This window comes from Lepisosteus platostomus, chromosome 3 (assembly GCF_059453375.1).
Source record: "Lepisosteus platostomus isolate fLepPlt1 chromosome 3, fLepPlt1.hap1, whole genome shotgun sequence".
Lineage (NCBI taxonomy): Eukaryota > Metazoa > Chordata > Actinopteri > Semionotiformes > Lepisosteidae > Lepisosteus > Lepisosteus platostomus.
The window spans coordinates 46753890-46778372 of NC_142613.1; the positions used below are offsets into that span (position 1 = coordinate 46753890).

At 38.5% G+C, this 24483-nt stretch overlaps 2 protein-coding genes across 6 annotated transcripts in view; both read right to left on the minus strand.

Moving 5' to 3' along the window:
- Nucleotides 1–4992, minus strand: part of scml4 (Scm polycomb group protein like 4) — a 68998-nt gene extending 64006 nt beyond the window's left edge. Inside the window, exon 1 of one of the 5 annotated variants that reach the window (XM_088625752.1) lies at nucleotides 4563–4992. The gene's annotated coding sequence lies outside the window, so the exon portion shown is untranslated. The remainder of the gene's footprint in view (nucleotides 1–4562) is intronic. The other 4 variants (XM_088625751.1, XM_088625756.1, XM_088625757.1 and 1 more) reach the window with 4 other exon arrangements.
- Nucleotides 4993–8882: 3890 nt separating this feature from the next.
- The window catches only part of sec63 (SEC63 homolog, protein translocation regulator), a 37911-nt gene continuing 22310 nt past the window's right edge, over nucleotides 8883–24483 (minus strand). The window contains exons 11-21 of the mRNA XM_088625766.1: nucleotides 24190–24282; nucleotides 23813–23958; nucleotides 21651–21798; nucleotides 21145–21227; nucleotides 20307–20369; nucleotides 19889–20056; nucleotides 18526–18681; nucleotides 18112–18213; nucleotides 17909–18007; nucleotides 12540–12644; nucleotides 8883–12045 (exon numbers count right to left, since the gene is read on the minus strand). Coding sequence (XP_088481892.1) covers nucleotides 11908–12045; nucleotides 12540–12644; nucleotides 17909–18007; nucleotides 18112–18213; nucleotides 18526–18681; nucleotides 19889–20056; nucleotides 20307–20369; nucleotides 21145–21227; nucleotides 21651–21798; nucleotides 23813–23958; nucleotides 24190–24282 — 1301 coding nt within the window. The 3' untranslated portion in view covers nucleotides 8883–11907. The remainder of the gene's footprint in view (nucleotides 12046–12539; nucleotides 12645–17908; nucleotides 18008–18111; nucleotides 18214–18525; nucleotides 18682–19888; nucleotides 20057–20306; nucleotides 20370–21144; nucleotides 21228–21650; nucleotides 21799–23812; nucleotides 23959–24189; nucleotides 24283–24483) is intronic.

Sequence of the window (24483 nt, forward strand, 5' to 3'; positions counted from 1 at the left end):
TAAACAGGACTATAAAAATGTTCCATCCCCTTATGATTAAAAAATGGGCACAAATGCCAGCGTTTCTCTGTACGTCTCTCTTTTCCAAATGCAGATCTTTAATAAGAGTAGCTAGGCTACTTCAAAATGTTGGTGATGGATTTCATTTCCTCAGCATTCACAATTTGAATATGCCGATTTAAAAAAAAAAAAACATTAATTATGTATAAGATTTACCACCGAGATCTAAGAAGCCGAGATCACTGTGCTCCATGGATACCAACGGGCAATAAGTTGGTAACCTTTTCAGAAGAGAGCGGTCCCCAGCAGCCCGTCAGAATGATAATAACAGTTCTGGATATCCACTGATTCACCGTGGCACGCGCCCTGAGGACATGCCTGTAAATACCTTCATACTGTTCATTTACAGGATCACAGAGGCTGCGGCAGGGTAAGGGCTGCACATACAAATTGGTTAAATGTGTGATGGGATTCAGGGGAGACTTTCAACACTATCCCATTCCCTTCCCACAATGCCAAAGCCCCACATCTCTGAAACAAATCAAGAACGTGGACTATAAATCAAGTACTGTACTGTACATACAGTGAAAAGCAAGCCATTCAAACGAGCTAAATTCCTTCTTCAGTAACAGAGACAAAGAAGGGGCCCATTCTTGAAAACTGTCGTGATAATTTTACACAGTTGCATCATCTGCCTTGAGCTGAGCATTCATCGGGATTGTCCACAACTTTTCTGCCAGTACAACCGCCTGTCTCAGGAACCATAACCAAATCAATTTAGGAATTCACCGACACCACGCTGGGATTTCCCAAAATAAAAGTCCACATAAAAGTGTTCTTCCAGGTGGGAGCTATTACATATTGGTGGTGGTGGAGGGGAGTCCCCATTACCTGTGAAGTGCTGTGAGTGGAGTGTCCAGAAAAGTGCTATATAAGTGTAAATTATTATTATGATTATTGTTATTATTATTATACCAGGATACATATTTTCTAAGGCGTTAATGATACTTCAGACTGCAGAACATTGTTGTACAGAATACAACTGTAGAACTCAAAACAGTACACAAATACCACAAGGAATTCAAACTGCAGAGTCAATCCTAATGTCCATTTCCATTTGCTCCCCTGTGCTTGTCTGGATTCTAGTGACTGTAATGAAAAGGAGAGGGAGCAGCCCCGAGAGGCAAGGTGTTAAACTGTCTGGTCTGAGTGATTAATATTGAACAAAAACTGAAGTGATTGTGTCGTTAGCCACAAGAGATTACAAAGCGTGTAATTCAGCTAGGGTTTCATATAGTTTATAGCTACATTAAAAAAAAAACTTTGTAAAATTGCCAATTAACACAATAGAATGAGTACACTGCCTCTGAGAATATACGTCTACGTATATATAAAGTACTTCCTGTATGAAGTAAAACTGTGTTTTGCAGATAGATGGGATTGGTCTATCTGCAAAACTATTTTTTTTTTATTTACTAGTGAGGGAAAACAAATAAAAAACAAGAGCTGTGCCACAATCAAATTTCTGATGCTAGGTTTGAAATCCTTCCATCTTTAAATCCATATGTTAAGTTTAAGTAACAACTCATCCGCCGTAGTCTAGTGTAAGAATTTTTAAGTTCCTTGACTTCTCTTTTAGCTTTTGTCTTGTGAAGTACATTGAGATCGACTGTGTGGAAATATGCTATATAAATTAAATGCATTATTGTTATTATTACAAGTGTAAGGCGGAAGACCTCACAGACACATGGAGCCATGCAGAGGTCACAGTAAGCCAGTAAGGCACAGCAAGTCGAGATGCTTCTTGCTGTACAAGTCTGCCGGAGGACTCGCAGACTTGTTCAGGCTGACATGACTAATTAAGAACCTGAAGTCATGGATGTCAGCAGCTGCATCGCCTTTGTGCAACAAAATGCATTAGGTCCAATTAGAGAGTTATTGCAAATTACCAGCCATACTGAACAGTATTTACAGGGTAAAAAAAAAGATAATTTTACCATTTTTGACTTGTGTTTTTACTTGAATCCATTCCAGTGTGCAGACTGAAATGTATTAGGTGTACAGTAAAACTCAAAAACCTTTAACAAATATGACAGGTGCATTCTCTTTTCTTCAGGCTATCGGTGTATAAGAACTGTACCCGAACCGAAAAAAAAAATTGAACCCTGAGAAAGCTCTTATCAAAATACGTTCTGCACTAGAAACGCGAGTAAGAGTTGAATTTTATATCTAAAAGGTATCACTGTTTGGTTAAGTTAAAGAAATTACAGCAAGATGTTGTGCATTAATGTTTTGTGCAGAAAGTTGCAAAACAGGATTTCATAAGCCCAAAGAAAGAGAAAAAACTGAAGTTAAATGTAAGAAAATGTCTCTACTTTTTTATGATTCTTATATAATCAATAGTCAATATCAAATACAAGTGAAACATATGGAATTCTCTCAAGGAAAAAGAACAGCAGTCCTTAATCGCAATCAGATGTGATTCTTGAGGAATCACATAAACTGATTTCCCCAGAGGGTTATAAATGTTCCCGTTATTTGACAAAGATGGGGAATCTTTCTCATTCTTTTTGCCTGACACAATTAAACTCCTCTTTAACAGCAACAATGAATTATCTGATTGTTCCAATTGGGACAGATGAAGTGTGTGTGCTAATGGAGCAAATTCCTAAAATATTTCATTTAAAATAAAAGAATGTGATGTGAAACACAAGTTTGGCCAAGGTTTATATAATTATTTTAACTAAAAAATAACACAGTAGTTGTAGGTTAGTGCTGCAGAGGTTTTTCAGATATTTCCTCTTAAGTATTTATTCTATTAGGTAATCAATAAAAAAAAGTATTTACAAATTATTTATATACTGTACAGTGCTCAATCGCTGCTACCTGTGATTGACCAGTGCTACCAATGAACCTCTCTTAACAGGTCAATCAAAATAATTTCATGAAGCAGTTTCATACATGAAGTAGATGTTCTTCTTTATTTCTTTGAAAGCACATTGACAGGTCAGGCCTTTTTCTAACAGATCGACATTAAGGTATTTCATTTTAATTATTATTAGTGTAAAGATGTAAAGTGGTTACTAGTTCTTGTAAAAAGCAGAGATCTAAAGCTCACAGACTAAAACTGTTAGCACTTGGTTCACCTGAGATGGAATACCTTTCACAAAAGCAGTTCAGAAACGTACACTGGTGAAACCCAGGATTAAAATTTGATGATAACCCGTGTAAAATCAGTTAAATTAAGGAAAGGCTATCAACTTAGCAACACAGTGAAACATTCTTCATGAACATAATAAACTTAAAAACATTTTTAAATATGTGGTGATATATTTCTACAAATCAGAAATTAAAAATGAAGGTTAGTTTACAGGAAGCTACTGTTTATTTAACACAAATTGCGATATATTCACAACGTTGGTTCTGTGGTTATGCATATAATGTGCATGGATCAATTCGGACATCTTCAAGGTGTAAATATTTGAGAAATATAAAATATTTAATAGTTAACGTTAAAGCTACATTATTAGAACTAAAATAGTTTATATTTCATAACCTGTCAGGTGTTATTCCTCCATGCTAAAAATAAAACGAAAAATATTTACCTGAATGTCAAGACAAATTCAGCATGGAGTTTCCCCACGTTTTCCCTGCAGGTTTTGTTAACTATTGAATAAACCGAAATGGAAGATATCTGGAAAGACCTCAGGTGCTCAATAAAGCTGCAGGTGTTACTGCCGGGCTCTCGGGGGTCCCAAGGTAATGGTATTATTTATGAACAAAAAAAACAAGACCTTTTATTTCGTGTACCGAAAAGCACCTTAACGCACCGTACGAAACAAACAATCCGTTTTTTAAATAGATTTACTGAACACATAAGGCCTTTTCGGCAAAACATATGTCTTAAATTGTTTGCTATTTTTTACGGTTCAACCCAAATGCTGCCTATTAAAATCAGGTAATCTGCTGAAGTTACCTGCCATGCCCTAGATTTTATGCTTTACTTCTTGGGATATATATTGTATATAAATAAATGTGCTAAACCAGTCTTATAAGTGAAAACCCATAACTAAAACACGAGATTACACATAACATAAGTTCATTTTAGTTTCATGATTTAGTTGTTCCAGCTACCAGCGCTCTATTTTATTAACTACCCGAAAACGATCAGATTTTTTTTCTTTTTCCTGCGGCTGAGAGCGGAATGCAGACATTTTAGCTGGCTTAAAATTCCAAACTTGAGCTCGCTATGCAAAATGAATGCAGACATGGAGGTTCACGCTCTTTATCGCTTTCGTATTTTATTTCTACATTTAATTTTCCATGAATCGCCACGTCCCTAACACGACCCGTAAATGAGACGATTGTTAGTGACCTGCAGAAGAAAGAGACAGCTTACTTAGGACCTGTAACTTAATAAATATTACGCCGTAAACCGCGATATGGCCACCTCTAGTGAGACTCGCAATGCAGTGTTCACATTTCATATATATACTTTGAATATCCGCACAAAATTCAAGCCATGGGCTTATGAAAGACACCCAAAAGCTATGACTGTTTACCTGTGCGAGTTGCATATTACACGAAAGGTGATCCCTTCATTTCTGTGTCGGGGTGGCGTTAACCTGCAGAGCTCGTCTCCCATGCAGCTGTAGTGTAGGAGACTCCGGGCTCGATTTTGCCTGTATCCCACAGATGCAGATGCAACAGCGAACACCGTGGCCCGGCTAGGACAGCCCAGTTCAGCGGCAATAAAGGCAAGAAATGTTGCTAAGTTGCCTTACACTCCGGGGAGCTAATTAAACTGAACTGCTCTGAGAAGTACGACACCACTGTGGATGGACATGCAGATCCCTTTTGCAAAAGTACTCATAGCGGATTCCTGGCTGGTTGTAGAACTATTTCCAAGCCACCTGCAGGGGCCGAAGGAGCTTCTGCAAAAGGGGGAAAGGGAAGGCTAGCCTACGACAGCAGTGGGTCAGAATTATCATTAAATATAATACAGTCCGCTTCTGCAGCTCAACCCATTCGCTTAGAATAGTGCATTCTGCGTGTGGGTGTGTAGAAAACTAAAACGCTCCTCTGCACACCGCGTATAAAAGTGATGTTTAGAATTTAAATCTACTTTAAATTATTTACGCTTAATATTAAAATTTACGCTTGCAATTATTTGTATATTAAAAACCCGAGCACACAATTTTTACAAAGTACAGCTCACGAAAACAGAAATAGATCATTGTTAAATCCTCACTCCTGTAGATTTTATCATGCACACACGTAGACTTACAGCAGCTTGGGCCCAAACATCTGGACGAAGGAGTCTCATAAACACGGCAAAACCTCTTGTAGTAGTATTTTTAAATTATAGATAGGCAATAAAAGCATAAACACGCAGTACGTGCACTGCAATTAAACATTAAAGCATTGTTTAAAAGAATAATATTATTTTTCAAAGTCTTTTTTTCAGGTGGAAATCGCTCAGATAATAAATACATAATGTATTAATGTAGTAAAAATATCATAGATTTACGATTCTATTTCAAATTAGTTTTATTCTCAGTTTAAGACTTACGCGTCTTTTATATCCCTTCCAAATTATAATAATGTGAATTTCTGTCCATAAGAAAGTAAAACAACGTCCATTTATTCACTTGTTTGTATTGAACGCAGTGAACTTTCCTGCGGTAGGAAAATTATATCCTAAAAAAAAAAGTTATGTTTTGAAACATTGACAATGTTCGACTTGTTGTGTGAATATGTTATAATATACATACATACTGTATTGTATTTACATAATAAAATATGTATAGTGTTACCAGAAATTATACATAAAGCATATATACAGATAGATATTATAGTTAATAGAAAATGTGATAAATCACTCCCGTCACTCGTTAATATGCAGTTTTCGCATAGCCATCTTTTTACCGACAGAATCGTCACATATGAACTTTACACTGGAGTCTTGAGGTTCCAGGAAAATATTTGTTTCTTTGATTTTTCAAATCGGTTATTTAAAAAATCCCCTTTTATTCCACAAAGGATTAAACATTATTATTAAACATAACTGACAAAGTACCTGCTACATTTCAGCACTGTTTATAGCCCATTCGTTACAATACTACAATCCCTACATTTTATCGACAGCTAGCTGAATGAGACTCGAGCATCCTCACCAAGCACTTTCTACTTCAGTAAAGAAATGATTTTGTACCATGAGTACATCCAATTCCTTTGCCCTGATTTCCTGAATTTTCGTAATTGGACTTAGGTCTGTCATGATGAAAACCTCGATTAATTAAAGAATTCTGTATGCAGTCTTGTTATTATCTACTTGTTTAGTCAAGAAGCCAAGGATCAGTTCTGCAAGGTCTCCCCATTCCAAATTCATCACAGACTCCCCCCACCCCCACCAGGGGAAAGAGGAAGACCTTGTATGCTTTAATTTCCAAGGTTATGGTTATAATGAGTAATCTCTGGAGATGCCCAGGGGTGCGAGCTTTGGTAATAGTGTTAGTGTAAAAATTATAGTGTACACCCTCTGCAGAAAACTGCCCTGAGAACTGACATTAGACTCTGAGAATTTAAAGGCATTGGCCTTTTCTGTGCAACAACTTTTATAATACAGTAGTTCACTCTTACTTGAAAAACAGTCAAAACCTTGCCAAATATTATTTATTGCTGAAACTGCATGCAATGTTGTGTTGTGATAAAGGACTTAATTTCTTCTCTAAATCCTTAAAAAGTACAGCTAACATAAACACAGCACAATACAAGCAAGCAGTACCACAGGGCTCTTTCTTCAGACAGGGACAGACTCTCTTTACTGTCCCTCTGGCACTTGTTAGAGAACTGCTTTTGTTTGCTTTTGGTTGTTAAAAGATCTGTGGGCTCTACAGGCCTACACTCAAAAGAACAATAGGTAGAAGATACCATAGAAAAAATCCCAACAGCGTTTTACAGACGGACAATTGAATGTACAGAAATCATTTATATTTCTCAATTGCCATGACTGGCAATTATATTTTAAATGGCCCTCCGAACATTTCCAGGATTACAACTTTCTTTTCTTAAGGACGATGTTCGACTTTGATATCACCGGTGATGGCGGAAATCTGACTGTAATTAATTAATTAAATTAATTAATCTAAATAGTAATGGATGCACAGTATTTGAGAACATTTTCAAAGGTCTTAAAGAAAAGCTACGCCCAAGCGTGTGGCTGGAGACTGTTCAAACATAGCTACATTTGTCACATAGGCCTAAACCGCACGATTCGGCAAGCACGGCGAACTCTGTTGCTTTGTAGCTTACTGTATTAAGCACATTTCACCGACTTTTGTTCTGAAACGAAACAGAAAACAACTATTAGAGTAAAAATATATTCTCATTATATGCAATTTGGTTTAGTTTTTATATCAATGTTTTAAGATACTACATAATTATAGCTATTTCGTGGTCCATTTATTTACTAACAATGTTGTTAACGTTTCTGGCGGAAACGTCAAAAACGTTTTATTTTTATAAGGATCTCCCCGTATTTTAATAACATTTTAATCTCATTGTGAGTAATGTTAAATAATTTAGATAAAAAAACTGCAATATGAAAAAAACGTTCATAGAAACTCAATTAGCAAATATATTTAAACGTCTTATTTCGATTCCTTAATATTACATGTGACATATTAAACCAAGCAGGGACGCTTATAAAAGTTATTTAGAATGTGTACCATGACTTCATGGACATTTTAACGCATAACTATTAATATAAATATACCTTTCTTTAGAAAATATCATGTCAACATCTTCATTTTCGTAACGCCAAAGGCCTTTTTATAACCGATGAATGATGTATCAGCAAAGACCAGCAAACATCCGAGAATCCTGCTATGTCACACATGAAGCGTAACCTTCTTCTGACACATTTCGTCCATCTTCAAGAGACATTGTGAGAAAGTCACTGAGGAACCGAGTGCGCACTGACACCCGGGAAATAACAGCAACCCTGACGTATCACTAAGCTGTCCTGCATCATCTTAATTACAAGTTTTCACCCCTAATTTGTGATTCCGTGTCATGGTTTAGCGCTACAGATCGTTTTCGCACTGAAAGTGGCAGTCAAACGCGTCTACGATGAAGCATACCCTTCCTGTATTCTAGGATTTACAATGCTGTGGTTGACATTGTGGAATAATCTAGGGTGATGTCTGTATTGTAATGTATTTCCTTCGTTAAACATTCCAAGAAAACGACTAACTACCACTCCTTATATTTGAACCTTCAGAAAATACATTAAACTTTTCTGTCTAGAACTATAGACCTGACTGACACCTGCATCGTGTAATTGCTCTTCAGCTGTTGTCTGGTTGAATTTGCATATCGATTCTGTACAGGTTTAGAACAGAAAATCACCGTTTCTCCATTTATTCCATTATAGTAAAACTCGGATAATGACGCACTCTTCCTACCTCCATATGACGTCATAATATTCACCTGGGCTTCTCTTCTCCTCAGACTGTTCTACAAGTTCAAGCCTGTTATTAGATGCCGGTACTAAACATTTCGAATTTGTGTTTCGATTTATTAACAAAAAATAACAATAATTCATTAAAACAAAAATAACTTTCTGGGAAAAAAATAGTCAAATGTGATATAAGTACTGCACAAACTAGGGCTATATGACTTCATAGAATCACAACACGGCGTAGGGCCTAGGGACCCAATTTGGCAACTGTCAAGTATAAATTAGAAAACAAAACATTTGTAAAAATGTAAATCCACAATGAAGTTGAATTTCTGTGACATCAGGACTACGTGAAGCCTCTGAGGCAGTTTTAATGTGAACTAAAGAATCTTACACGGAAACAATAATAAAAAAAACATTTCACATTTTAAAAAGTCTTACCATTTTATTTGCAATGATTTAAATACAAAGAATATATGCTATATTTTCCATTTACAATGACATTTTTTGTAAACAAAAATTGGCTGATAGTTTAACATTGGGTAATAATTTGGCCTGTAATGATTAAGAATAAAAGGACAGTATGTAGCTGATTTATTGAATTCACTGCAGTTTTAACACAGCATGTTAACTAATGCTACATTCTTGCAGATTAATACTTAAACACAGTAATTCTCTTCTAGGTCTTAGTTTTGATGGAAACTTAGTTGATGTAAAGTTTGGTGTTTTTATAACTTAACATGCAGCCCTATTTTAAACCTTTTTCCTCGTACAGGACACAATGGTTATACTGGTTAAAAAAACAATCTATGCTAAAAATAACTGTTTATTTATGCCCACCAGAGAACTACTAAATACACAGATCAGTCATCCATTGATGTCTGCAAGAGCTAATATAATAAGTAACGAACAAAAACAACTGAAAGTGGTTTAAAGTAATCACACACAAAAGCAGGATTTTCATGAGCGCACTTGTAAATTTAGATGGGTGTAATTTCAAGGTTAGGCACTCAAAATCCAATCAGTCTGAAAGCGAGTGTGCTATTAATCACAGGGAACCACAAGAAGTTGCTTACAACTGCCAGGGCCCTGATTTTCTTATTTTTTATACATTACTGTACTCCTTTAATTGCTCTCTCACTCCTCGCTGGTCTGATTTCATTACACTGTCAATGAAGTGAACTGGAGAGCTGCCCGAAGACTGAACAGGGCATACACGGTTCTGTCCGTTTTTCTGGAGATCTAGTCCACATGCTTTTGCTTTTCTATTAGGACTTTTTTTAGGTTTCAGTTCAGTGATCATTTCAAAGAAGGTATGTATTAACCTTTAGGGCAGGAGATCTCCAGACCGGTTCTCACCAAAGCCCATATCCAGTAAGTCTTATAAACCCCCCTACTTCACCCATTTAGCCTGAGGACACGTAAAACTTACTGATCAGTTAAGTACAGATTTTATTCACCTAACCATGGTTCAAGAGCTTAAGAGCTGGGAGGACAGTGTTGTTCAAAAGATATGTGAACTATTTCAATTAGACATCTGCTTCAGGGTACCAAATCAAGGGGGCATTTGACAGGTCCATCCTAAAGAGCTCAAAACATTTTGGCCAGAACAACTGCCGTATCTGAAAAACAGAATATTGTTGGAACAGTACATTAGCAAACAGAGCTGTCTTTTTCCCCATCTCACTCCTTCTACTAATTTATATGAGACCCTCCTTCTTCTAGACTTTCTTCCACCTTGAAATAGAAGCCTTTCTCAGACACGTTAGAATAATTCAACAGAATACTTTCTGAAATTCTGAAAATAATAAGTGCAGTTTCTCATTTTTAATTCTCTAGTCAGATGTAAGCCTTGACCTCCCCTTGTCGCTGTGTTTATTGTGTAACCTCACAGTACCCGTAACCAATCTTATCGAATATTGTCACTACTAAGCGGAAAGTCCACAACAAAATGGATTCCTGAAAAATGAAAAATGTTAAACTGGATCCAAATAATTTCTCACCTCAAAATAAAAATACTTCTATTTTTTTCCCCCCCGAGATACTGCATTCTACAATTGATTTACAAAATTTAAAGCATTTCAACCCTGTTACAAAATAAGGCTTTCGAGATACAGGGACCAACTGGAATGTACCATGTAAATATGCCACACTGACCTCCGTGCATTTAAAACACATCTTCAAAGCCCTTTGTTTTTATCTTTGTACATTATGTTGAGTAAAGATGCCCTAAAAAAACAACCTGTACAATTTTATTGCACATCAGAAACACATTAACCTTTGCTCAAAACCCTGCAACGTGCCCTTGTTTTATAACTTTACAGAGATTAAAACAGAAGATCAAAAGCATTGTATACAATGCTGAATCTGAGGCCATCTAACTTGGCTTTCAACAGCAGTCCCACTGTTTATTTTTTCTGTCATCTTATACTGAAATTATAATTTCAGTAAAGCAAACAAAGACAGTGTGAGTGTGAGGCTGACTGTGGTAGAATGGGAATCACACTTTTCAGTTTCAAAATATTCAAAACTGTAAGGATTCCAAAGCAAGGGGGACCAATAGTGTTGCAGTTTCTTAGCATTCAGGCGAGAAGACCTGGAACCCCTTATTATAAAAGACGGAGCCAGATGATCAAAGCTACAATGACTCTTAGTGGACTAAATCTGGAAAAAAAAACTAAGCCTGTTGTCCCATCATTACTGTCCGATAATGTCTTCTGGATAAAATGACTTAAACAGATCTAAGGTCTGCTGTATGGCGAGTGCTAGCACGGAGCTGAGGAAAAAAAAACACTTTGCTAAACCCCATTAGCCAGGGCTTCCCATTTATTAAACCGTACAAATTATTTTTTTTTAAAATGTGCTGCATTACAAAAGCAATTAAAACCTTAAACCGGAGACCTGTAGGTGTTATTTTAAACATACATTTATTTCTACACTTTCAGAAGAAAGCCTGCGGAATTCTCAAGCACAACTGTGAGTTACTGTACACACAAACTACAAAATAAAGTACAATATAAGTAGTAAGGAGCCCCAATTTCCAGGCCAATTATTGTTTTATTTCATTATTTTTATTCCAACAAGAAAAAGCTCCTCGCCTCCCCTGCCCCCAGTTCCACACTAGAAACACGGTGACTGTAATTGCCAGTTTAGTCTTTGCAGTAGGTGGCCAGGAGCATCTCCCAAGCAGTGAAAGACAAGAACTCCCTGGTCCTTTTTAACATGAGCTGTATTCAACACCATTACACACACAACTACCAGCTGAAATGTCAGACCAGCTCAGAGTCAGCGCGTCTGTTCCACTTTCTTTTTTTAATTCAAAAAAAAGGAAGAGAGAAACCAGGAGGCCTGTATTGACCTGTGTGCAAAAAAATCATTCGATTTTCCCCGATCGGTTTGGCTGGCATTAACCAGAGGAAGCAGTCTGTGCCGGGGCAGCTGGGCTAGTCATTGTCTTCCTCGTCTTCCTCGCTCTCCTCGATGCCGTCGCTGTCCTCCTGGTCCTCCTCTTCCTCCTCCGTCTCGGGGATGTCCCACTGTGGGTGGTTGTCCAGCATCTGTTTGGCCTCGTGGACCTCCAGCTACAGCACCAGACAGAGGGTCAGACACGTGGCCACAGGAGAGGCCTCACTCAGCTGAACACAGCCTAAATCCCAATTTCTTGACATTTTCACCAAATCAAACCCTGCAAGTACGCTCATCTATTAAGGACCTGTTGTAGCCGTGAGCTCACTCTGCCAAATCATTTTTAGCAAATTCAAACCACAATCAAAGGGTAACATTTCTTCTCTGTGTTATATAGACCGTCACGCAGACTAATATATATGTGCCGAGTGCCGTTGCTGAGTACTTATTACTCTAAATACAATAATTACTGATGGCCACCGAGTCCTGTCACACAAATAAAACAAGGTATATGCAGGACATTTAGAGCGTTCTGATCTGTGACAATAGCAATAACTAGACTGATTATTCAGTTCTACACAGGATATTTTGCATTTTTTTTTATTCTACTTGAGAGAAAATGGCTCTTCACTTCCAAAACCTACATCCAAAGAACTGACAAGGCACTCACCTTTAATGGCTTTATCTGATCTAAACCCATGTAGGAATCGGATCTCAGAATCACAGAATACTGATAGTTTCCAGTTTTTGATGGTGCAGGGAATTTCAATTCAACCTTTAAAGAAGCAAAGACACAGTTAATGCTGGAGGGAAAAAAACAGTCTTATTTGATAATATATTATTTAAACATAATATGGTTATAAAACTATAAGTATATAAAATATCAACACTTTGAAAAAGATAACTTAAAAACAACTCAAAGCATAGCACAATCAAATGTTTCTTACTTTTTATTACTTCTACATATATCCATTAAAATTAAACTTGTGTAGCATAACCCTCACGGAAAGGTTCTCAACAACAGTCTGATCTTCTGAACATGACAAAGGCAAGTGGAAATTCTGACATTAGTCATTAATATTTAAAACAAGAAAGAATGGAGCTTTTTCAAAAAAAGTGTACCAACATTTTAAATCATATTCGTAAAGTTTCTACAAAATACAGCACTGCTTTAGATTAACAAAAGGTTACAAAAACACATCAAGCCATGCATCAGTCCTTCTCTTAAAGACTGCAATGAACTAACAGGTAATTTTTGGGTTTCCACACATTCACAGCTACAGTAAGTACAGAAATGCCTCTTAGTCCTAGTTACAAATACACCCATTCTTAATTTCTCATGGCCATGAATGTTTGGAGCTCAAATTAACAGTTAAAATTGACCTTGAAAATATACTTTCAGAGATTTGGATCATGTCTCCACAAAGTCTTTTCTTCTCAAAACTAAAGTATTATAATAATGAATAATAATTGCTTACACTTGTATAGCGCTTTTCTGGACACTCCACTCAAAGCGCTTTACAGGTAATGGGGACTCCCCTCCAACACCCACCTGGATGATATCACACAGCAATAGTACACCAGAACACGTGTGCACCACAACATATCAGCTATCAGTGGGAAGGAGACCAGAGTAATGAAGCCAAATCATAGATGGGGATTATTAGGAGGCCATGATTGGTAAGGGCTAATGGGAAATTTGGCCAGGAAACCGAGGTTACACCCCCCCACCCTTTTTCGCAAAACGCCCTGGGATTTTTAATGACCACAGAGAGTCAGGACCTTGGTTTTACGTTTCATCCAAATAACTGCGCCCCATCACTATACTGGGGCATTAGGACCCACATGGACCACAGGGTGAGCGCCCCCTGCTGGCCCCACTAACACCTCTTCCAGCAGCAACCTTAAGTTTTACCCAGGAGGTCTCCCATCCAGGTACTGACCAGCCACACACCTGCTGATCTCCAGTGGGCTGTCAGTTGTGAGTTGCAGGGTGATATGGCTGCTGTGTTGAAGAGGGACAGTTTTTTTTAACCTTTCAAGTCCTTTAATCAAGGGATCATTCTGGCTTCTTATGAACTTTTTCTGTTGCTACTCTTGAAATTTGCCTTTCTAGCAGTGAAATTGATTGCAAAGATGTTTTTTCTTAATTTGAAAACTGGTCAATCTTGAAGAATGGGCAGCTCAACAGCATCCTACTAGGCAAGTATACTGGTACAGATAAGCCTTGCAATCTGTGGCAAACTCTGGAGTCCTCCATCAACCAAGATGTGGGTTGCTACCATTATTTTTACAAAAGGTCGCAAACCATTTTGAGAAAAATGGCCTGCAGCACAAACAGCACCTGCTGTGGAAGTATTAAGCCAATATACTCCAAACTTTATACATACAATTCTAAAGCCAAGAGGATGTTAAGTGAAAATTGTGTTTGTGTGTCAACCAAGATGGACACTTGACCACCATTTTTTTCCAGTGGCATTACTGAGATGAGGAACAGGTAAAGGTTTATTCCAGCATGGAGTTCACCGGTTCCTTTGCAGCCTACACATGCTGATAAAGCAACCTACTTCAGAGTTGACGGGTTTCACAAATACCTGAACGTGCTCCAGACCTGCGCCTCACAGGGTGCAGCAATACTTTAGTGCCTATACTGACTCCCCATCACATTCTAGGTGAAAGGGTGACCTGTAACACAGTCTTGCATAAGTGTTTGGTTGATTAACCCCAAACATAATGCAGTTGCAGTACAACAAAATGGGGTTTCTGCACAAAGCAAGAGAATCACCTGCCCGTCCTTTTGCTCTTTTAGTTACCCAAAACTTAAACTGCCGCAGTGTTTTACAGGCTGATTTCTAGAAGACTAGAAGCCTTAAAAACAGATTGATCTTCTTAGTGCAATTTATCTTTAAAGACTTACCAATGGAAAAAAATAAAGGTCAGATGAGCATACATTTATTTCAATAATCAAAGAGGAAACTGTTCAAAGTCACAAAGGCTACAATTAAGAAGATACAGGATTTCACAGAGTAGATTCACTGATCTGCAAGATAACAACCTTGCTCTTCCATTATTAATTTTCCTAAAGGGATGATGAACGGATGAATACAGGTCATAATTTAATACCATTCATGATTGGTTGATAAAGTCTAGTAAATTTAGTGGTTGCGCCAGCTACAGTACATACAGTGCATACTATAATAGTTCTGAATAGAACCCTTCCCACCAACTGTCACAAAACCAGCTCGGTGTTCAACACTGCCTGTGGTTGGCAAAATAAATTCAGATATCACCTTTTCAGTCCAATCAAACTAATGTTGCTAGGTACAAGGCTCCACAATTATTGAAAAGGGCCTCAGCATTAAGTTTCATTTTTTTTATTGCAGATAGTATCGTATCATGTATGCAACATCCCAAGCGCTCCACTAGTGGATTATAAAAACAGGTGGAGATAAAAGCTTAGAGCACAGGTGTGTGTTGAGATGTTGATGGGAATTTTGAAGGATTTTAGGAGGACGAGGGAGTGAGCTGGAATACCGGGAGGGGGAAACGCTGTGGATGTGGATATGGGAGAATCAGAAGAGGATTTAGTTACGGTGAAGGAGGAGTCAGGCTGTCTGATAGAGGAAGATACAAAGGGAATCAACCATCCTGACAGGCAGGGACAGAGGGCAGCAAGTGGGTCAGAACTGCTAATGATTAGAGACTAGAGGAAATGCAGTTTAGTCTGACACAATCGGGGCCAAACAGTCTAGACCAAGAATGTCACACTCATTTGTGGTGGTGGGACCAATTTGATTTAATTCTACTTCAAGTGGACCATACAGATATTTATTCCCCACAACCAGTACATACAGTGGCTATAAAAAGGCTTTGGACATGATTTTGAATATGACTGGTTAACTCTGAACACAGCTACAGCCCCCATTATAAAAGGGTGTGCACACTTATGCAACCAGGGTGTTGAAGGTTTTTTAATTTCAATTATTTTTCCTAATAATTATCTATTTGTTTTTCTCTTGAATTTTGTTGATCGGAAGGTCACATTAAAGATGGATAAATGTCTGACATGATTTATCTTTAGCTTTACATCACAAAAACCTGCATTTTCAATAAGGGTGTGTAGACTTTTTATATCCACCATAGTATTATTTATTTGTGCTGTTTTGCATTTTTGCTGTTCATTCTACAACAAAAATCTTGCCTTTAAAATTCAGTTGGCAGTCACTGAATCTTCACTAGATGCCGATTTAGCTAAATGTTCTCATTACTTCCGAGTATGGGATGGTTTTTAGTATTATTAACTCTAATTTTAAATATTATTGCAGGTTTGGTTTGGTGGTGGTTTCATTGTAATTACTTTTCAGAATGTTTGAGCCTTCATTTTTCACTTGCATGCTGCCAGGTACAATATATAAAGCTAAAATAGATTCCGATTTAATGCGTTTTGATTTCAGGCTGTTAGGTTACTTGGTAAAGGGTGTAGTCATAAGGGCCTTGATCAGGGGCCCAATGGAGTAGGATTCCTCTGCTGGCTGCAGGATTTGAACCAGCAACCTTCCAGCCACAGGTGCAGATCCTTTCCCCTAAATTTCAATTGTTTTAATTTTGTTAAATAAAAAGGTTTAAATAATAAAAACCTCCAGATTCTTTATCTTCACAATGTTGCCTTCACTTAACTCCATATATAAATATACAGAATTATTTTTGTGTATGATATAATTAGATATCTACAGCACAAATAGTTAGTATACTAACAAGAATTGGTAATGAGCTCCAAAATATGATTATGTTTCTGAGAATTTTTAACTAGAAAACTGAACATCTATAATCTGTTAGCATCTTTTGACCTACCTAACAAAATAAATAAAACGGTTATTTATGTATCGGTTTCCAGATGTATGTTTGGATTTGACTATCGGAAACTTTAGTGCCTAATTCAATGACAGTGTACTGTTTCTTGGCAGGGAGAGGTCAAGGGAAGAAGAGGGGAACACGGTCAGGCAGAGGCTTGTAAAATGTTCTTGGTTGTACAGACTAACTGCACATTCAAAACCACTGGGCCCCGAACAGCTGAAGTCTCTTGCCCAACTGCTTGCTGTGAGAAGTGCAGGGTTTGTTGTACACGAACAGCTAAAACTTTCATCACCCTCTCACCCGTCTACACTGGCACTCCAAAAACAGCTCTCCATAATACAGGTCCTGCTGGAGACATCTGAAATATTTTGCTCCCTGTAATGGTTTTATACTAAATATATTAAAAAGAAACGGACCAAATTTACACCAAAAACAAAAAGCAGCCTATCATTCTTTGAGTGGTTTTCCCCAATGTTTCTTGTTCAAAACCATTGCCTGAATATAAAAAATTGCCCAGGAAGATCAGGCGTGAATAAAAATGACTGCCCTTATACCTCTGTACAGTTCCAGGCCACATCTGAAGCTACAGTCAAAACAAACCTTATCAAGACTGCGCTCTGCCCCTTTAAGAATCTGACACTACTGTACTACGGTTGCCTGGCAACTAATTGTGGAAGGCTGACAGGGAGGAGGGGCTGAGAGATTCAGTCTTCAGACTTCATTTACACACCAATTTCAAATTCCCAACAAGCAGAAATCCACAAATGACTTGCATGTCTTGTGCTTAGGCCATACTAATATGTACAACTGCGTACATATACCGGCTTGCTAATCAGAGCTCACTGGAGACTTTAAATGCATGTGCAACTTTATCTTTATAGGAAACCTTAATCAGTTAGGATAAAATGGCACTGTATTTAAAGCTTTGTGAGGCTATCAGTAAGTGCCCTCCGCTCATTTTTACTTTTCCAGAACATTTATCACTCCAATTAATCAGATCAGCACTGGTTGGGCCTGCAGGGCTGTGCTCAGGTCCACTCCTCTCATTTGTGTCCTGTTGGGCACTTGCTGTACCGACATCAGCGCTGCCTGGAAAGGAAAATCAATCCCAGCCACTTAACCCAACCCAGCCCACGTAAACGAAGGAGCCAGACAAACTCTTTGTTCCTTTTTTTAGCTACTAACCTCTTCTGTATCCTTAAGCGTACAGACGTGATAGGGCATTGATACCAAAGTCTGTTCTCTCCTGTCTGCTATGTACAGCCACCACCACTCCTGCTTTTCCTGTAAAAGGCGAAATAACAAATGTCGTCATTCTTATGACCTCTTTGAACGAGTGTCAAGATGCTTGATCGGAAGTAGAGTACATATAAAACAAATTATCCCACCTCTGGGAAGTACAAGCTATAGACAGGATGTGTGATCTTTGATTTGGTCTCCAAAAGAGCTCTTTCTCTTCGCTGGATACTCTGTTGCAGTGCTTCCCATTCCTGAAGAGAAAGAGAGAGGAATTGGCCAGACAGACAAACCGAGTCCATTCGACTGCTACAGTACGGACCAAACCGCACCACAGGTGAGCAATAATGACAATAAAGTGTTTTTGCCCTTGGCCCTTCAAATGCTTCAGTTTTCTTCAAAGAAACAGAAAATCTGTAAGCAGACGCTCAGCGGAATATCAGTGCTTTACACTGGATGAGGTGTCGCTCAGCATTGGAGGCGTAAAACAAAAAACAATAAAAGCATCAGCCTAGAGTCCAGATGTCGCCCCCTGCTGGGCCGCACCAGGCTCCACAGCCGCTCACCTCCTCGTCGTCGCCCATCTCCTGCACCTCCCCGTCACTCTGCTTGTCGCTCTCCTCGTCCCTCTCGCTGGGGGAGTCCTTGTTGGCCTCCCCCTCGTCCGAGTCGCTGCCCTTGTCGGAGAGCTCCTCGTCCTCCTCCTTCGAAGGGACCACCTCCTGCCCGGAGAACCAGGAACCCGTTTCAGAAAACCTGGCTGCAGTTTAGAACAGCCCGCTCTCTCATTCTATACAGGCGTATGGAGCTCACCGCGCCACACCTCACAAGGCAAATTTCCCCCAGAGATTCAAAGCGGTTCACGTGTCATGATGTCAACTGAAGCAAAGTAACTGGAGGATCCTTCAGCCATTCCAATATTTATCCATAACAATCAGAACCAATTTTGAGCTTTGCTCGCTTGCTAGAGTGCTTTACTTGATCGTTCAATTGATAAAACCATAATAAACACAATGAACACAGACTATTAAACATTTATATCACTGATAAAGCACAAATATCATGGGAACCATCACCACAGCCTGGGGACGGCTCTGAGGGGTGCAAAGAGAAACCGTTGGTTTTGCTTTAAATTGAGCAGGTAAGTATGATAATTGAGACTGAGCAGGTAAGTATGATCCGAAGTACAGATACAACCTGTAACTTTGTGCGGGAAGGCTTATCAGTCTTTTAACCATAAGGTCTTACAATCTGCTGGGGCTGTGTGATGAGCGGCCTTTTATTAATGCGGCACTGGTAAATGGAAGACTGAAAAGTTCAGTCAACTCGAGCAAAACTAAAAGATTAAAAGGGCATCACAGAAATAAAAACATTATACAGTATATCTATAATATATGCATATACTTATAAGTATACATAAAATGATTAATTTAACATTTGAAGGTTGTCAAAGAATCTGTTTTTCAGTAATAAATCAACTGGGATTCCACGTACCAGCAGCCATTAGATTGGCACCAAGTACATGGCAGCAAATACATATAACGCTGTACACATCAGATGCTACCCTTTCTTAATTCTGCAAGACCTACAACAAACGTCCTGCCAGGATGAAGCATTGTGTACAGATGTAATACCCCTTGAAATCACAGATCTTCATTTCGGGTATCTGATCATGTACATTATATTATAGTAGTTCACACCTGAAGAAGGCTCCACAACTGAAATGTTGTGTTTATTTTCTTCTTTTTTCAGCATGGAATAAAACTTTACTTGTTCCATTATGATATTATGTTATACTTGGGGAGCACTATTTCCTTTTGTGCTAAAATACACAAATATCTTAATATAAGCAAAGGATGTGTCTTTAGTTCTCACTTGATCTTGTCCTACAATACGCAGTAACTTGAAAGAGATTCCTAAACTTCTTACATTTGAAGAAACAGTCCCATTGGCTTGTTTCTGCTTGTCAATTTTCTGCTGTTGTTGAGAAATTGTTTTCTTCTTGGTTAACTTTTTTTTCTTTGTCTTTGACACCTTCTTAGCTCCTTTATTCTTGTTCTGCCACACTTTGATTTTGTTTCTGCTGGCTTCTCCTTGCTGAAACAACAAAAAACATTTTCTAAGATTTTCTAAGACTTTTCAGTTCTGTAGTTGAAAACAGTTGTTAAAAGTTACAAAGTCATCGATGTAAGAAACACTGCATCCCTCTGTATGTGAAACTCAACATGCTTTCAAACTCGTAAAACACCATGTCAAGGCTAAGAAATTCTTAACATCGAAATAAATAATTGGACCGATCATTGCATTACATTTTTTAATGCCACTGAAAACTTTAAATTTGACCTACCCCCTCCTCTGTATTTTGGTCTTCTACAACACGGAGTTGATCCTGCTCTGCCTCAAAGAAATCCTTTAAGAAAGAGAAGAAATTAAAAAATGGTTTTGGGGTCATTCTGTTTACTATCACATGCCCAGTCTAGACTTCTAACACTCTGCCCAGCCTCTTTGTTCAGTCACAAACTTTCCAATGCCAATGGGTGAAAAAGGCACCAGAAAATACTTTCTCAGGAGAAAAAAAGACACGTTAAGTGCACATGCAGGGACCACTGACAACATTCCAGAGGTGTTAAGGACGTTTTTTTATGTTTAAATTTGATGTTTAGAAGAACAGTCAATTCTTGCCATTGGAACAGCCTTACCTCCCAGTGTGCCGGACACATTCACCTGCTGTTTATACGGGAACATGAGAGGTTCAATCAAGACCGAAATTCCAGGGGAAGGGAAGCATGTTTAAGTGAGACATAAACCATGTTTAGCTGTAATCTGCAAAGAGAAGATGCCACCCAGTGGTCGTCTGGGGACTTACATGCAGCTGCCCCCACATGTGCACATAAAGCAACACGCACCGAAGGCAAGAAAAGGCAGACTTCAGGTGCAGCCCGTCGCACTATGCTGAACCCCAGCACTCTTAGCTGGAGTTCAAGCTAACACCTCAATGGGTGCGACGCATGAGCGACGACAGAGTCAGTTAAAGAAAACCGCAGGCTCTGGACTCCAGCTTGAAACCAGAAATGGGGAGCTGCAGACCGGGAGGAACTACTACTTTTTACACCCACTTAGCAAACCTGGAAAGTCAGCTTACTGAGACTCACCGACAAAAGGAAAAGAACAAAAGAATAACTTACCACCATTCTCTTTCTCGTTAGCGTCACAGTGACGGTTACAATGGATCCTGCAGTGATGTTAGTGCTATCCTCGTCGTCTAGCACTGCAAATGACAGAAGACACCAGTGAAACTTCATCTGCTTTTTCTTACTTTTCTCCAGCAAGAAATTCCCAAGATACAATTGGGAAAAAAAATAAAAGCTGATAAACGAATCAAAAACTTTTTACCTGAAATGACGCATACTGTTTTGTAAATGATACAAACCTAACCCCGACTATGCACCCTATGATTTGTTTATTATAATTTTCCCAGAATTTTAGTTTTTCCAAATTCTCCTCGTTTCCTTTGCATACGTGAAACTATGAAACACAAAGCTCAGTTGGTTGGTTTGATTTGTTTTTGCACCAATCAAAATGATCCAAGTAATGCAAATATTTCCCTTTTAGCAAAAATACGAATGGTCTAATTTTGGACACGGATGAATGTTTTTCATTTTTAGAAGTCTTTCACAGAAGTGCACAGTACCCTGAAGCTTGAGATCCACGATAATGTAAGGAAAACTTCCGAGTACAGCCATGACTTCCTCATACTTCTCTTCCCCGAGGAAACGTAGCATATTGCGCCTGTCCGAGTCCTTCAGGCTGACCAGGTCCTGAATGCTCCTCACTTTGTACTGTGGAAGCAGACGATGACAGTTTAGAGACACTTACCTTCTTACACTCCACAACGTACATTTTTAAAATGCAGTTTTAAACAAAAAGTGGAAAAGAAAATCCTTCCAGCACACATTCTGCAAGGTCTTTCTTTCAAAAAATGTACTACTAATTATTTTCAAAGCATTTTCAAGCCTGTATTTTCTCCGACATTCTCACTATTACAGTAGCAGAGGCAAGGATTTAACCCTGTGTGCCACCCATCATACAATGAATACAAAGAACTTAGCAGTGAGCACAGGCAAAAACAACACTTACATTAAAGGGTATACTACATATAGAATGGGAGTTTCAGAGAGATCACAGCCCATATGACAGACTAATTGACAAAATGTGTGCTCCAAAGTAATACATGGATTAGAAACTGGTTGGAATGGAGGAAACAGGTCCCACCGATGTCAGTATGGAACTGCTGCTCTGAGACACATTAACAGTACTGATGATGGCATTGTTAACGCACCAGATTTGCAGAGGAAACAAAAAAAAGCGCAGCCGCATTGTGTATTCAGTAAGAAATAAAAATTTAAATCCTAATCAGATCCTGGGAGATATGCTGGCAAATGAAACCTAACAAGTTCAAATGCAAGGTATCACATGCAGGAGACATGATTAACATTTTAAACCTAAACATTTTTCAAACAAAACCAACAGAGCAGTACAAGAAATATATAGTTTGTCTATTTCCTCATCTAAACAGTGTTGAGAAACAGTACAAAATGCCAACCAAATGCTTGGATATAGTAAAAGATGTAAAACAAATCAAGAGAAGTATTGTTTTAAAAATGCAATGCACGATTTAGATCTTATTTGAAAGATTTCGTTGGAGAAGAGCAAAGGAGAGAAACTTTGATGAGGCTCTCAGCTCATAGCTGTCTGAGGGGGAGGGCGGCTACTGGTAGTTACTGTCATGATAGTTGAGAGTTCAACATAAACATGTGCTCCCTTCAGCAGAGGTGTGTGAGGTAGCCAGGAAAAGGCCAGAAACGCCACATTTCTCAACAGGAGACCCCCAGTAACTGGGAAAGACTGACTAAACATCAAAGATGAACGATCCAAGAAGACTTGGTTTTGTTGTGTTGACTTCTGCACAGGAAAATAAAAACGCTGCCTTGCCATTATTTTAAAACCATAACTAGTGCTGTCATTTTTTTTTCCCTGTTTACCAGCCTGTAACAGCAACCAAACCAGAAAGGAGTAATAGATTAATAAAGCAGACTTGTTTAGCTTGTAACACATAAGATTACAGGAAGACTTGACTTGAGCACTCAAAATCCTGCAGGTGGAGTCAGTCCAGGGGAAACACGGATGAAACCATCAGGGACCCCAAAAAAGCAAGATTAGTAAAATTTAAGTCACAAATGAGGAGACAACATTTTATAAAGAATTTTTAAGGTTTGGGGTGTAAAACTCCCTTCTTATGTTGCTCATTTATTATTTGTGGTTTCATGTTAAAAAACAACCAGGCGATTTTCCTGGATTTCTATCTTACTACCAACTGAACAAGAAAGATGGGCCTCCTTTTGTTTCGAACATATTCAGAAACAAAACATGTTGATAAATTAGTTAAGACTCCGCGAACAAATTCATATGTATCTTAAGTGCCTAGAAAAATAAATCTTCTGTTGGTGGGGGAAAAAATGGAGTAGTCTGCCAAAAGAGGAGTTCAGAATTACAGCCATGAATCACAACCTCTCAAAATCTATTCATCCTTTTCTGCAGTAAATCAATGATATGCTCAAAGGAAAATCTACAGGCACATCCCCAGTATAGCTGGCAGGAAGAATATCAAACCATGCTAAATGCAGCTTTTGTGAATCTGCTTATTCTAGTGACCTCTTTCCAGCTTTCCACCTTTCCAGGGAATTCTCTTCACCCTTTTGATTGGAGGATATAATAATAGAAATAAATAGCAAATAATGAAATATCTTTTTTTTTTCTTCATGACGTTCCGGCAGCCAAGCTGATCGCACTTACTTTTTTGGAAACGCAGTATCTCAGGTGTTCCTCTTCAAAGTGCGGGAGCTGCAGCAAAGGAGATTTGGACTCCTGCAGTCCTTGCACTATCATCTGAGAGAGCTTCATGCAATTCTCAATGGACACCAAACGAGGAGCATGAAACCCTAAGGTAAAAACGACCAAACAACAACATAAAAAATGTTTGCCCTTGAAAAGCGGTTTCTTTCTCTCTGATCACGAAAGGTTAAGGAATAGAATATGTGACATTAGCTCCAAGATCAATTTCACATACTGAAATGCTCCATGAGCGAACTGCGGCTATCCCTGAAAACTGGAACACAGTTCCACTTCCTTCTTTGTTCCGCCCGTGGCTGAGGAGTCAGTGTTTCACTTACCTCCCCGGCTGTTGGCCATCATAGTGAGCTGACAGCCAACGTTGACCACTTCCTGAAGTAATGCTGGACTCTTCCGCACCACAAACCTTTGATCTGAAATTCACCAAAGGAAACGGAATGGACATTGCATCTTCGTTTTACCAACTGTGATCTTCAAAACTAGAGAGGCAGACCTCAGTGCTTAACCTTATCAAGCTCTTAAAGTAAAAATTAATACGTGCTAAACAAGAAATAACGCGTACAAGAAAATAATTCAAGTTTTATTAAATTCACTAAGACACACTATAAAGGGTA